This window comes from Falco rusticolus, chromosome 12 (assembly GCF_015220075.1).
Source record: "Falco rusticolus isolate bFalRus1 chromosome 12, bFalRus1.pri, whole genome shotgun sequence".
In the NCBI taxonomy this organism is placed as follows: Eukaryota; Metazoa; Chordata; class Aves; order Falconiformes; family Falconidae; genus Falco; species Falco rusticolus.
The window spans coordinates 1,964,485-1,979,076 of record NC_051198.1 but is presented as its reverse complement, the minus strand read 5'-3'; the positions used below and the strand labels follow the sequence as shown (position 1 = coordinate 1,979,076).

The following is a 14,592-nucleotide window of genomic DNA, read 5'->3' as shown; positions in this document are numbered from 1 at the left end:
GTCAGCATGTCCAAACTCTTAAGATAACTGGTCTATACCTGCTGAAAGTTTTATTCACAAGTGCAATATTTAGCACCAAAATGAGTACCTATTGGGTGATGACACATCAAACTGGAATCCCTAGATTTCACAGAGCACACTACTAATCCATTACCTAACCAAGGTGATTTTAAATATGGCATCACCCTTATCAGAGACAGAATAGGTTTTTCTGCTCAATTTTTAACTGGATGATTACAAGACAGGTTATTCTTTTCTAGAAAAGGTGTTCTTTTGACTTCATTATCTTCTATTATGTTTGTATGTCTGACCTAATTTAGTTTTTTTAAAATTTGTATTCCTTATCAAACCATTGACCTTTCCCAAAGGCAGACAACAAAACATTCTGTGTGTAAGTACAAGGAAGGTAGGTAGGGTGAAACAAGACAATGAAAGTCAATTTCATAAAATCCTAGCACTCCAAAATAATTTTATTTGAAATATTTCTGACCAGATTATGCTTCCTTTCTTCTGCTTGAAATGGTGACAAGAATTACTAGTGTATAATGAAATGGGTGGTTAAAAGTTAATAGCCAATGTTATGAAACTATAAATATGATAAGAAACTATAAGGCTAAAATTAATTGCTGGCTATCATCTCTTCTACTGCAGGAAATACACAGAACTACTGATAACAAGAAGAAGAAAACCAAGAACAGAGTATCAGACATACAATACGTACATATCACACACATACAATATCATACACCTAGGCATCCTTGCTATGTGTATGAAATAATGATAAACAAGACCATTGTTAACAAACTTTAGAGACAAACTACTATAATGAAATTTTAAAAAATTTTAAAAACTTAACCACAACTGTTGAAGTACATGACAAGACAATTGAACTTTATAGGTTGTAGCAGGAGCTCACTCCCTAATTTTTTTTTTAACTGAAGAAAAGTTAAAGCTGGAGGAGGTAGAGCACTGGTGAGATGGTCAAAAGAGTGAACGGAAGCAATGATTTGAGGATGTTACTTCTTGTAAGTTAACAGAGATGGTAAAGACTCTCCGCTTAAGCATATTTGACTTCAAGAATAGTGAGAGTGCCACTGGTATAAATTACTGCATTAGGACTACATCAAAGCTCACAAGGCTGACTAAGCCCTCACAGCGAGATTGGGCTCACAGTATTTAGCAACCGAGTTCTATGAGAAGCAAGTCAAGGAGTAGGGGAATCACAGAAAGAGGGAAAGAGTTCACAGTTGAATGAAATAGGCCTAGATGGAAGGAGCGTAAGTAGGCAGAGTGGAATGAAGTTGAAACACAGGACAGGAAACCAAAACTGAGTTTATTTAAAAAAAAAAAAAAAAAAAGACACAAACAAGGAAACACAAAAAGTTAATGAGACAAGAAAGCAAAGGAGGCAGTAAGAACTATTCTATACCTATACTATTCTATATCTCAGTTTTAGTGAGATAAAATGCTGTGGTGATAGCTGATAGGAAAGGTAAACGTGCAGTAATATGTAATGTTTAGGAGGTATATTTGTATTTTTTGACGACGATAGTTATTTTTAGGGGTAACTCAATCATGTAAACTGAGCATGGCTGACAAAATTATGTTGGTAAGAATACAATTTAAGCTTTATTCACTTGAAACAGGAGGTTTTCTGCACTAATACGGGCTATACAAGCCAACTCACATCCAAAACTATAGAAGTTAAATTAGCCACCAGAGGGCACAACCAAACATTGCATGAATGAAATTCTAATCTTCAAATCGTAACACCATCAGAATGGTCCTACAAAAGTGATCTAGCTCTGTACACTCTTTTCAGTAATGACCAATAGCAGAGGTGTTAGAAAGTGCAGAAAGAACTGGCAGTATAGTCAGCCACCCAACCCAAAAAGGTTGGGAATTTTGGCTTTCTTTAAGCTGCAAGTAGTGTGACCTGAACCTAATTTAGAAATATCTGTTATTAACACAATGAAAACTCCCTACATAAGACCAAAGTAACACTCTGATCCCATAGTGAGGTGCATATTTGCACACCTGTCTGCTCCTCCCTATGCCAAGAATCTTAACTGAAGCCAGTGAGTAATGCAGCATGTGCATTCTCAGGATCAGGTCCTAAAGCAATGCTGTAATGATGCCCGTGGTTGCTACTTTTAGGAAAAGCTTTAATATTTTTTTACAGATTTGTGTCTTCAGAATAATGTGGCCAGCTTATTCTTTAGGCTTTGATAGAGGTACATGGATTCTAGTACACGTAGAACAGGAATCTAATTTGTGTTTAAAAAGTAAACCACAAAGTATTTTCTAAATATATGAACATTTTTTCAGCTAGGGATCTTAATGAGAATTTTTTTTAACAGCTATGCACATGATGTCAATTAGATCATCCTTATCAATTTTCCCTTCTTCTGGTACCGCATCTACTTTCAGAGCTACGTTACATGCCACAGTGGATCAGCAATTTCACATTTGAATTCCAGCTCTTGGATGAACACCAAGGCTCCTCTTCTCATAATGGAGTATGACTCGGTACCACAGACCTTGTGGAAGTAAAACTTCTTTCAAATAATCCTGTCTCATAAATGTGATCTACGTCCTAATGAATTCTTACCACATTTCTAGAGAGAATATTAAATAAATTATGTTAAATTGAAAAAATTCAGATTAAGAAAAGGATAGTTCAGCTAAAGTAATCTCATTTTTTAAAAAATATAGAAAAAAGGAGAATGAGTTTGTAAGCATTTTTATAAAGATGCAAAAGTATGTAAGTCACCACCATATGGATGATGTTTTTCAATGCTGAAACAGGGAATACCCATTGAGAACTGAGACAACTTAGGTCGTCCATCCCAGAAAGACAGGAGAAACAGAAGACAACTGTTTGTCATATCTACTACTTCTGTAAACTCACTGAAAAATGTGGGAATTGTTGGCAAATGTGAAGAACTGTATGAGCCCAGAGATCACATTTCCACCTCATTTATACGCTTCAAGTCACTATCCTGCTTGCTTTTAAATTATTACATCACCATGTAGATAGCTACCAGAGTCCCAGCTGTACACTTGGTATTATGTATTATGCATCACAAAAATCAATTCTTGATCGATTGACAGAAGGCCATTGACTGACTTCACTACACACACTATTTTTATCAAAAATGTCAGCAGACTTTTAGGTAAAATCTGTATTGGTTGTAAAATTGGCTAGCTATTCAAATTCAGATTTCATCATAAGGATTGCTTTTCGATTGATTGTTTACATAAATGCAGGTTATGGCTTACCTGAAAAATCCAGTGCACACACTCCTCTCTGATGCTGGCCTTTGAGCAATGATAAACATTTCAGTGTCTGCGTGTCCCAAACATGGATAGCAGCATCTCTTCCAACCTAAATCAGAGAGTTAATCAGAATATCTGTGCATAGAAGTGCAAAGCACACCAGTACCAGTAATTAGCCCTATCGTATCTTCAAAACACTCCAGAGGTAACTGCTTTTCCAACTGCTTTATTTTATCTTTTTCAAGATCTATTTTCTCTTTTAGACCAGTAGATAGTCTCTAAAACATCAGTATTCAGTATCACATTAATGATATAACTTATCATGATCTATGAATATATATGAATACACTGAATATATCATATTCAGTACCAGGTATCAGTAAAGTGCCCAACATAAAACAGCCTTTATCTGAACAAGGCTTTTGAACACTACTACAGTACAAAAATACTGAGACTGACCGATGAAACCCCAGATCCTCCTAGGATGTAGATAAAATACAGCTCCTGTATTTACAGATGAAAACAGAGGTTCAGAGTGAATGTAAGATTTTTTGCCAGGCCACAGCATAAAATTGGCAGATTTTGTTATACAGGAATGATTTATCAATCACCTCAAATAGTTTCCAGTCCAGTACTCCCCAGCAGGTTGGCAGGGATATGGGAAACAACACACAACTCACCTGTATTTAGGAGGAAACACTATACTACTGAAGGACAACGAGAACCACATTTTTCCTAACTGTATATTGTAAAGGGATTTTATTTCCACATTTTGCCAAAATCATCACTTCTAAATACCCACCTGTCCAGTAGCAACATAGTCTTTCACAGGGTGAATGCTTAGGCTGAGGATGTCATCATCGTGACCAAGATACAGCCTTTGAGTGTGTTGTTGCCTATTATATACAACAGCTACAGCAGCAATATGATACACTACTTCTCCAGTTTGTGTGTAGAACAAGTTATTTCGACAGTCGTAGCCTCTGTAACTGAAGTAAATATAAAACAAGTTATATTCTGTTCCAAAACTATTCTGGTAACTCCTGTAACAAGTTGTGCAGACAATTTGTGCATTAACTTGAAAAGAGTATAGCTGTGGTGTCAGCTTTATACCAAAAGTCTCACAGCACACAGGCAGGCTCTTCCCACCAACAGCAGACATTCATGAATCTTCTCATGGTTTACGTTGCACCTAACTCCTAAATTAGTACTATTTTCACAAAAAAAATATATATTTCACATAGAATTGTGTCCAGGTAAGTTTTACATGGAATGGATTCAAGCAGAAAGCTATTGGGCATTTTTACAAATCACAACAATCATGATCAGCTTAACAGAGAATCTTTGCTCCAGGAAACATAATGTGTAGGAAACAGCTAGTCAGAAATATAATTTTATAAAATGCTGATGCATTATTTATTATATGGCTACAGTATTATTATTATTATTATTGTTCCTTAACAAATACAACTGAAAAAGGAAAATCTATGTCTGATATTCAAAAAATTGCCCACAGTAATAATGACAAATTATTCTTGGTAAACACTGAAAAATGCTTTGCTAAATGCTCTGATACGAATGGATTAACATTGCTAGGAAGTTTCAGAAAAAGAACCAGAAAAAACAAGTATTATCTAACATTACTCTACCCATGTATAAACTGCAACTTCAAACTGTCCTCAGGCGCTCGCTCTCTTTTAAGGAAGGGCACAGAATGGTTTTTCTCTTTACTTTGCTGTTTCAGCTGAGGTAGGTCTTCTTTGTAAACCTGAAGAATAATTGTTAAAGTTACTTGCACATCTCCTGTTTTTGAAATATTTGTATATATGAAAGTAACTTTAAGTGTTAAATATATGTTAATGTGATGTTCAGTAGTTACAACATGGAGTACGTCACTATTGCTCCATACAGAACTTCAGTTAATAATGATTTTTTTCCAAACAATAAAGTCCCCTGACATGTGAGTGACCCAGAACATTAGTCTGGAGTAGCACAGAGTGTATTTTTTTCTAGAAGATTCCAGCATCACTTAGTGAAAAGGAATTTCAATATTGACTGGAACTCTTTAAATGTCACTTTAACTTCGTATGTGCTTGAGTGTACATACTCTAAACTGGACATAATGAATTAATTCTATCTAGGGATTATATTGAAATATACAGTAACCAACAGCACTTAAGTGATTTTCCAAAGTATCCAGAATCCTGAAGTAGAACTACAGCTCCATAAATAGACTAAAGACATAAAATACTATGTGTTTAAATCTTTCACAAATGCTGAAACTCTGCGGAGCTGCTAAAGATGTTCAAAGCATCTTCAAAGCTGTGGTACCAAACAAAATCCATTATAATGCTGAAATACAGCTTTATTGTTTGGTTTCTGGGTCTATGTTTCTTGGATTTTGCAAAAGGACAATGAAATTGCCATTCCCATGGAAATCTCCTGACTGCAAAGATGGAACACTGGATTTGTTACAAGAAATGTGTTCATATAATGGGCTGAGATTTTGAAATGGTAGGCACACAGAGCATAACATATTGTGTCTGTCACTCATACATATTGCACTTTATGCTGAGTTCTCATCCACTTATTCTTGTTCTTCAGTGAATGCTACCAATGAAACAGAATATAGAATCATCATTTTCTAATGCATCTCAAAAATCAAGAATCCTCTATACTGCTTCATCCATAAGATTAAAAAAACAAACAAACAAAACCCAAACAAACTCAATTACCAAAAAAAGATTAATGTTTTTGTTACCATGTGATTTTTGCAAATTATTTCCTTTAAAAAAATGTAAAATGCAGCTTATGCTTGGGGTTGTCTCACACTTTCTAGATAAGATTCTATTTTAAGTTGCTTCTAGCTTTTTTCATGCATTACCTGCCTGGAATATTGCTGTTTAGATGACTACAACTATTTTTTCACTTTTAGTTTTTAAACCCAGATGTCCTTTTTGACACATAGACAGCATGGAGGATGCTGCTGTCTGATTTGAAAACAGATGGAAAATCAGGAGGAGAAGAGCAAGAGGATGGGACAAGCACTCCAGTGAGACTTGGGAGTGAGACAGAGAGGAGGTAGAAAATTTGACAAAATCTCTGTTTCTTTTGGCAAACACAATTGATCTCTGTAATAAAGTAGTAAAATAAGCTGCTGTCAGAGGGACCTATGTCATTTATTGCAGAATCTAGAAGGTAAGGTGAAAAGACAAAGGATGGTCCTTGGCTAAAGCATAGAACATTAGAGGTGCTCCTTCCACATTCTAGAAAGCAGCTCTGTATCAGCCATTGCACTACTCAAACCAGCTCAAAGCAGGCTTATTGCATATTTTTAATGTTTAGTACCAGATCCCAGTTCTGGTCTGAGGAAGTTCTGACCTTTCACAAATGCAGCTGATAAGGTAACAGGACATGGCAACAAGTAATATTCTATTCGCAGTAGCTACAGCTGCTACAGCAGAATTCTACGTTAATGTTTCCTTTCCTACAAAACAAGGATAACAGCACCTTTCCACATCAAACTGTTGCAAAGATCAGTGTTCGCAAAGCATTCAGTATCATGAATGGAGTGGAAAGAACCACGAGGAAAATAATTCTGTCTTCAGAGACATGTTCAAGCAACGTGCAATAAAGATGGCCATGGAACAGCCTGATGAATGAAAACGGACTGAATAGTTTCTTGTTAGGCAAGAGCTAAATATCCCACACTCCAAATGAAGTAGAAGTCTTGCAGAAATGTGTAATCATAATCCATGCACCCAAAAAGAGTAAAACTGTGTTCTATTATGGCATTTTCTAAACGTCATGTAACTTTGTGACTTGAATAATAATAGTGTGGGTGCAAACTGTTATGATGCAGGTTGAGAGAAACTTTGCATCAGGGAGCAGCAAAGTAAAACTGCTTTGTAAAAGAAAAGGAGCCAAGAGCTGAGCATGGTAACAAGGGCAGTCAAGAGAATGCCCTTCCAGAGATGGGTGCAGTCCCACAGTGCCCGAGTGACATGAGCTCAGCAGATTTGGTGACTGTAACCAAGTTCAGGCAACAGTCTTGATCACCAGGCAAGCCCATAGTGACAGCATAAATCAACACTGAAAGCTCAGGGTAAAGAGTGGAATTGCATACTACCATTCCTGAAAAAAATCAATGCAGTAAAGAAAACTTGATTTCTTTTCTTCTTGCATGGAAGCAATCTATCTTAATTTATCTCAGAATATAGTTGCAGTGTAAATAGAAAAAAAGATTAAGCATATTAAATGATTATTAAAGACCAGTTTTATTTGGTTCCCATAAACTATGGCAATTTTAATTCTTGAGACATGGTCATCCTCGGCAATAAAAAAGAATCTGTCACAAATAAATGTATTATACAGGCTTCATACTAAGAGTATTCTGCTTTGAATATGCAGAAGTCTTAAAAAAACCTCCATGAGCTGCATTCCACAAATTGGGATTCTGAATTTGAGAAGACTGAAAAGTCTTCTCAAGCACCTACCTGGGAATGGGAATAGCAATAGCAATAAGCTCTCACAAATTCTTGTTTAATTTTGTGCTTTTTAAGATATATTCTTTATTCTAACATATAGTAGTATATATACCAATGCTTTTTCTCCAAACCCTTTTAAATTCTCATCTCCAGCTAAAGTAAATTTGTTTTTTGTATACTGGTTGCATAATCAGCTGAATACTATCAAAATAATCTTCTCTGAGTAGTCTGATGATGCAAACTTCTTTACTGAATAGTTATGATAAATTGATAGTGTGTTAATTTTTACTCACCTGTCGATCATAGTTGATTTGAGCTTCCTGCTCAATGTCAGAATCTAACTCTGGCACATCAGATAAATCTGAATCAGATTCCTCACTGTAGGAATCAACGCCACCCTCTGCACACACACACACACACAAAAAAAAAAAACAACAAACAACCAACAGACTAAACGATATATTGAATGCATCTCATCACAAGAAAATAGTATGTGATACTTTTATATAATTTGGACTATGTGCGACGCAGCATTCAAGAGCTTTGGAAGCTTAAGCATCTTGTAAAAATCAGGGGGATGACTTAATTTGTCAGGTTTCACTTCTGTTTCTCCTGTTTCAATGCCTGGGGCAGGAAGGTGGCAGAGGGAAGCAGAATAACTGTGTAGTTACTTGTACATTTCCAGAGAATACTGCTTTCTTAACAGGCTTTGGAGTTAAAACATACAGAAATGGTAAATAAAAAACTTTCAGTGTGATCACAGCCTGTGTTTAAAAAGATTTGCTGTAACATAGATATTTTACCAAATTGTGTGGGAATGGCATGAAGTTTCGCCCTTTTGCTGAAGGGAATCCAGTTTTCAGCAACTACCACTATGTAGCTCACACAGCTTTTGTAGAATATTGTAAGTATCATGAATATAACAAGTAAAAAGTTCTAAAGTACAATTGCATCAAAAAAATTAAACAATTCAGCATCTGCAGTGAGACTTCTGAATGCAAATTAGATAGCTGATTTTGACAATTCAATCTGATCTAGTAATCTCCCTCTAAATGTCTTTTTCCACATACTTCAATGAATACTACTTGTGTATTCCTAAACAAACAATATTACAGACTGCAGAGGAGTTTTTAATATACCTTCCCTGAAAAAAATGGTTGTCTATGAAAAGTAAAATGTCCCAAACATGCTGAGTAGATGTAATTGCAGGAATTGCAATAAAAATATTTTCTGTCAATTCTGTAAAAGTTTTCCCACCAGCGCTTCATTCTATGTTGGTTTTATTTATAAATACTCCAGAAGAGATCATTTTTACCTTGCGGAGATGTTTCAAGGATGCCATTTGTTATCCCTTCTGGAATAAATCGCCACTGAAAAACAGAGTGATCAGCACCTCCTGTACTTAAAACCCACTGAAAATCATGGGACCAACGGACGTTTGTTACATGTGCTGAATGGCCAATGTATTTTCTAAATTTAGCTCCTAAAAAACAAATATAGAGTTGTTGGTATGTAACACTGTAACTATAATGTTAGGCTTTTAATGGAAACACAGTCTAAACACACTTACGAAAACTGAATGCAAAAAAATACTTAAATGTCTCTTGATATTATGATACTAAAATTAATTACAATGTAAAATAAATGGCATAAAATAATATGGATGATATATTCACTTCAGTTTTCAGAAAAGTACTTAAATCCTGACAGGAAGTACCAGATACACATAGGGTTTGATTTTCACCTTCATAGCCACTCCTGCTAAAGGAATTACACATGTATTATGTATAGTACAATAAACATAAATTAAAATTCACTGTAAGAAAGCATACCAATATGGTACCAAATTAAACACTGAAGATCATGGAAAGCCAAAAGGTTGTTTTATTTAGTTTTGTTGGCTTTATGCATGGTACAGTGCAAATCCTGGGGAAACAACCTATGTTAAAAGCCTACTACAGATACAAAGCAAATAGTTCACACACAGCTACACTGACACGTGCTAACAGACAGTGAAACCCTACTGAAGTTTCTGAAATTGTTACTGGCATAAACATGGACGAATTATAGTAGTGCGTCTGGTGTTGATACAATTTTGATGTGATGTAAAGTCTTACTGAATTAATTTCTGAAAATATAGTATCAGAATAAGCACACGTTAAACCACACATTCGCAACAGTTCTCAAACGAAGCACATATACACTGGCAGGAAATTGCTAGATATATAGAGGGTAAAATGCTCATCTTTATGTCCATTAATACTAATATGAACTGTACACACATCAATTTGAATTATACACAAGAATCAAAAGCCACCATTAGAAAGCATGATTATCAAGGTATCAAGGTAAATACTGCACTGTTCAGAAATACAAAATACCGCCTTACCTTTCTTTAGGCATGGAAATCTGAATAATTTAATGAGCCCAAAATCATCTCCAGTCACTAGCACTGAGCTGTTGTAATTTCCATCCACAGAGTTGACATCTGTAATATTTGCATATTTCGGCCAAATTCCATTCACTTCAGATCCTATCACACAGGTCCATGAGGCCCAGTGAATTCCTTTTATCTCATCTTTGCTAGTTAGATGCTTCCCAGCTGAAAACACACAAGTGAATAATCCATTTGTTTTTCAGTAAACTCCATTTCTTTTCATCATTTACCTGTGTAATTTTATTGCAAATAGTCTTTTAACCTAAATTAATCAAAAAGATTCACAATTTCCTTTAAATCTGTATAATCTCACATTTGTGATGTTTAAGGTCATCACACATCTTACGAGTTCTAATGCAGCTGCACAGAAACATGCCAAGAACATACAACAGTGGAAAACCTTTGTAATTCCACATCACTTATACCAAAGAAATGTCTTCAATAAAAAGTACATCTACATAACATGAGTTCCTAGAACGCTTTCCAGTGCTATAATAACACACATTTTAAAACAATGCTACATGTGCTAGAAGGAATTGTTTCGTTCTAATCATATAAAGTCACTCAAATCTGAGTAACTGGTCAGCCAGTCGTACTATGGTACTTTTCATTTACAGAGTCTGCTTTATAGTTGATTGAAGGCTGCCAAACTAGCTCAAATAAGAACAAATCTTATTCCTAAAGCTCTCTTCTGTTCCATGCCAGTTGCTTCTCAATATTAGAAAGCATTCTCAAATAAGAGTAAGAATAAATCAATTATTTATCAAGCTGTTACAGATTAATTAAAAATACTTTTACAGGACAATCATCCTGAAAGGTGATGAGCTGGATTGTGGGCATGTAGTGCGATTGTACTGGGCATAGATCTTAATATATATGACATATATATATAAAGTTGAGGTTGCTACCAACAAATGAAAAATGCACTCTTCCAAATATATAAGGAAAGGTTACACGTTTGGTATACATGAATTTGTGGGGTGTTTTTTTAATTTGATGATGTGAATATCAATGTCCCACATTACAAGTGAATGTGATATTCATACTTTCATTCTAAGCCCGTTCTATGTCGTTATCACAACCCCATAATTAGAATTCTGAGTTTTGTTGCAATAACAGAAGAGGTACTGAGGTAACATGTATGATGCCATAGAGGCATCTCTAATTTATTTGAAGTCTTTTGAATTGTCTTCTGCAATTCTGGCTGTGCTACTCGAGTCACAGCCGTTACCAACAGCGTTCTCAATTTCTGCTGCACACTCCCTGCTATGATCCACATATTGGTTGTGGCTTTCAGGGCTTTCACTTGGCCTGTCAAAGTTTAGTACTATCAGTTTGGAATGTTGTTTCTAATAACAAATTTTAACATTAAAACTTAATCAGTTAAATAATTTGACCCAATCATCTCTCCCATTTTTAGTTATTACATTCTTAAAAACATTCTAATCACTAATATTGGAATTGTTCATCATTTGAATGAACTACAACAAGGACAGAGGTGCTTTTGGTATTTATCTACAAAGCAAAAATGAGTCATTTTGTTAAAGCTGCTATACAGAAACATGCAATTATGCACAGTAAATGCAGAGGCAGCTTTTACCTAATCAAAGCTGAAGGTGGGTATATTCTGTGAACACTGCTTTTAAAAATGAACAGTAAATATTTATGTAAGTTTCAGCAAAGAAACTCTGCTTGTAAGTGTACTATTACTATTATATTTTTGTTGTTCTCTGCAACTCCACACTGAAGTTTCCTTGTTCATAACATAAGCCACTTGCAAACTTACACGGCATCTTGTAGAACAGTCTTTCTCCTGCACCATCATTGGTTTGCAAGAATTTACTATCCACAGACCAGTCAATATGAGTAATAAAACTAGAAGATTTGTTGCATTCTCCTATTTTTTTGTATCGCTGAGCAACCGCATAGATATCCACTGGGCCATCATTAGAACCCACAGCAAGGTAAGAGCCATCTGGTGAAAATTTCATTTCATGGATCACTTCTTTTCGGTCTTTAATATGAACTACCTCTGTCATGTCTCTGCAAGAAACAATAGTGAAAACGTGAACTGTAAACTTGTGAACACACAATCCACAAATATTTAAGACAATTATGAAAATAGATGCACTGAATTATTTGTACAACAAAAAACAGATTTCACTAAAAACCTTTTTTTGCTAAGTTCCTATTGCTTTCTTTGGTTACAAGCACACTTCTAAAGCAAAAGACAAGAGATGACTTTAGCTGTCAACGATACTTTTCATTCTATTCACTTAATTCTAGCTGTAATGTTGTTAGCTATCTAATCTAAACCAGACCAGACTTTCTTTGTTACATTTTTGGGGGGGTTTATTGTTTGTTTTACACAGACAAAGGGAAGAGAGTTCTATCTAAAAAGCAATTACCTTGTCTCTCGCAAGACCCTGTTGAAATGGCCTGTGGGAGAGAGATACCTGTTTCTCCACACTGACTCTTGGGGAGACAAGAAAAGTTTAGATTAAAGGCTAACAATTAAGATGGCTAAAGTTAGATATAACTAATCCCACACACCATGACCAGTCAGCTACAGGTCTTGAGGTTCCAGCACCACCATCATCAAACAGTGGGAAAACAGAGAAGGGATAATACCTTGCATGTGTCTTTGAAAAAAAATTAGAGGCAGCTATATAGTATAGTTTTCAAAAATATATTCAATTCTTCTGTATCAAATTACATTTGATATAACCCCTTTTCCTATCAATCAAGAAACAAAAAACTGCAATGCTAGTGAATGCAGACAAAATTTTTGCAAGTACGTTTCCCAAATTCTTTGGCTATGAGGAAAAAATTAAGACTAAATCAAAAACAAATCTTCTCTTGAGTTGACTGAACAATGAGTCGTCTCAGTGCCATTAATTATGTATTTACAAAGACAATCCATACCAGATTATACATTTGTGCTGTAAAGAAATTTTGGGAGGAAGTGTCTTCTGCAGGTGTCATGCTTCTGTTACTATTCTAAGCTTTTTAAGTATTCTTCCTGATCCTTGCTTTAATTAATTATGGCTAGTAGTATCAAATTTATGAAAATACCTGAATTTACTTAAAAAACAATAATTTTTGTTAATATGTCTTAAAAACACTGATACATAAAACTGTTGCAAGCAGAATCCTGGAAGGAGAATAATCTATAACTGAAGACAAAGATTTCTGGAAAATGCCGATATGATTGGAAAGGTTCATATTGCAGACAATCAGGATCTTAAAAAAATCTAACAGAATAATTTTGTTAGACACTTCTCTTAAAAAGGTGAAACTCCAAAAGTCAATTAACAGGAGAAATTTTGCTGGGAATATTCTTATTTATTCATAGCCATTTTTTCCCTTCAAAATATATTTTAGAAAAGAAAAATATTCTTAGCTCTGCCTTATTACTGAAAACTAGTAACATAACTATTCCATAGCAGTAAATACTGCTACTGAGAAGAGCAGATAATTCTCCGGATTTTTCCATAGATCCAGATCCTTTATGGCCAAGAAAAATGAGAATAAAGATTCACGTTGCTGAGTGCATGATTGAAAAGAAATGCCAACAACCAACATTGCCATTGTCTAGTTTTCCTGGATCACAGGCTGTAGATCTGTTACTCTCACAGAAGACCTGTCATGGCAAAGGAACAGGTGGAGAAGCAATTGCATTCAGTGCCTTACATGAGGGTGTTGCCACTGTCAAGGAATACTGCTGGGCTTATCATTATCAGTCTCCACCAGCTGAATCATGAATAATGTTAGGAATCAGGCCCATTAGCAAAAACAAGATTACTGTGAGACAAAGAAGATTAACTTCTTTAGAAAAACACTGGTCTTTGAAAGGGATTTTAAATTAATATGAACAGATCAGTTTTATTGAAGTCATTAAAGCAGCGCATTACAGGAGATTTCACAGATCTTCTGTTGATGACAGTCTTTTCCCTCCTATCGGCTAGTAGTTCAAAATATTTTAAATATATGCTTACCAAACATATGGAGTAATGTTAAATAAGTGGTAAGCTCTTCCAATTATCAATTAAAATAGCGTATGTGTCTTGAAATCACACTATTTTGTTTGGCTATTTCACTCTATGGCTAATTTTATGTTTTACATGCTTTTGTGTGTCTTCCATAATAGAATTACAGACAGAAAACATCTGCGGTATAAGATGGAGTCATGCAAAAACCCACTTGCCATCTCATATGAAAAGCAGAATTCACGTGTGTCTTGCAAATGCTTCAAAGTCTTTCAATCAGCCATTCTTGTCAATGACAGGAAATGAACCACTTAATCAAGGAGATCCCTCTCAAAACTATGTTGTTATCTCTGTTATGCACATTTCTTTTCACAAAATATCTCTATAATTTCTCAATAAA

The 14,592-nt window shown here is 35.1% G+C and overlaps 1 protein-coding gene across 6 annotated transcripts in view; it reads right to left on the bottom strand.

Annotated features, from left to right (window-relative positions):
* EML6 (EMAP like 6) overlaps positions 1-14,592 on the bottom strand; it is a 120,227-nt gene that overhangs the window by 45,336 nt on the left and 60,299 nt on the right. For all 6 annotated transcript variants that reach the window (XM_037404992.1, XM_037404990.1, XM_037404986.1 and 3 more), the window contains exons 9-15: positions 11,990-12,246; positions 10,156-10,368; positions 9,082-9,249; positions 8,060-8,166; positions 4,929-5,047; positions 4,082-4,268; positions 3,283-3,388 (exon numbers count right to left, since the gene is read on the bottom strand). In XM_037404992.1, coding sequence (XP_037260889.1) covers positions 3,283-3,388; positions 4,082-4,268; positions 4,929-5,047; positions 8,060-8,166; positions 9,082-9,249; positions 10,156-10,368; positions 11,990-12,246 — 1,157 coding nt within the window. The remainder of the gene's footprint in view (positions 1-3,282; positions 3,389-4,081; positions 4,269-4,928; positions 5,048-8,059; positions 8,167-9,081; positions 9,250-10,155; positions 10,369-11,989; positions 12,247-14,592) is intronic.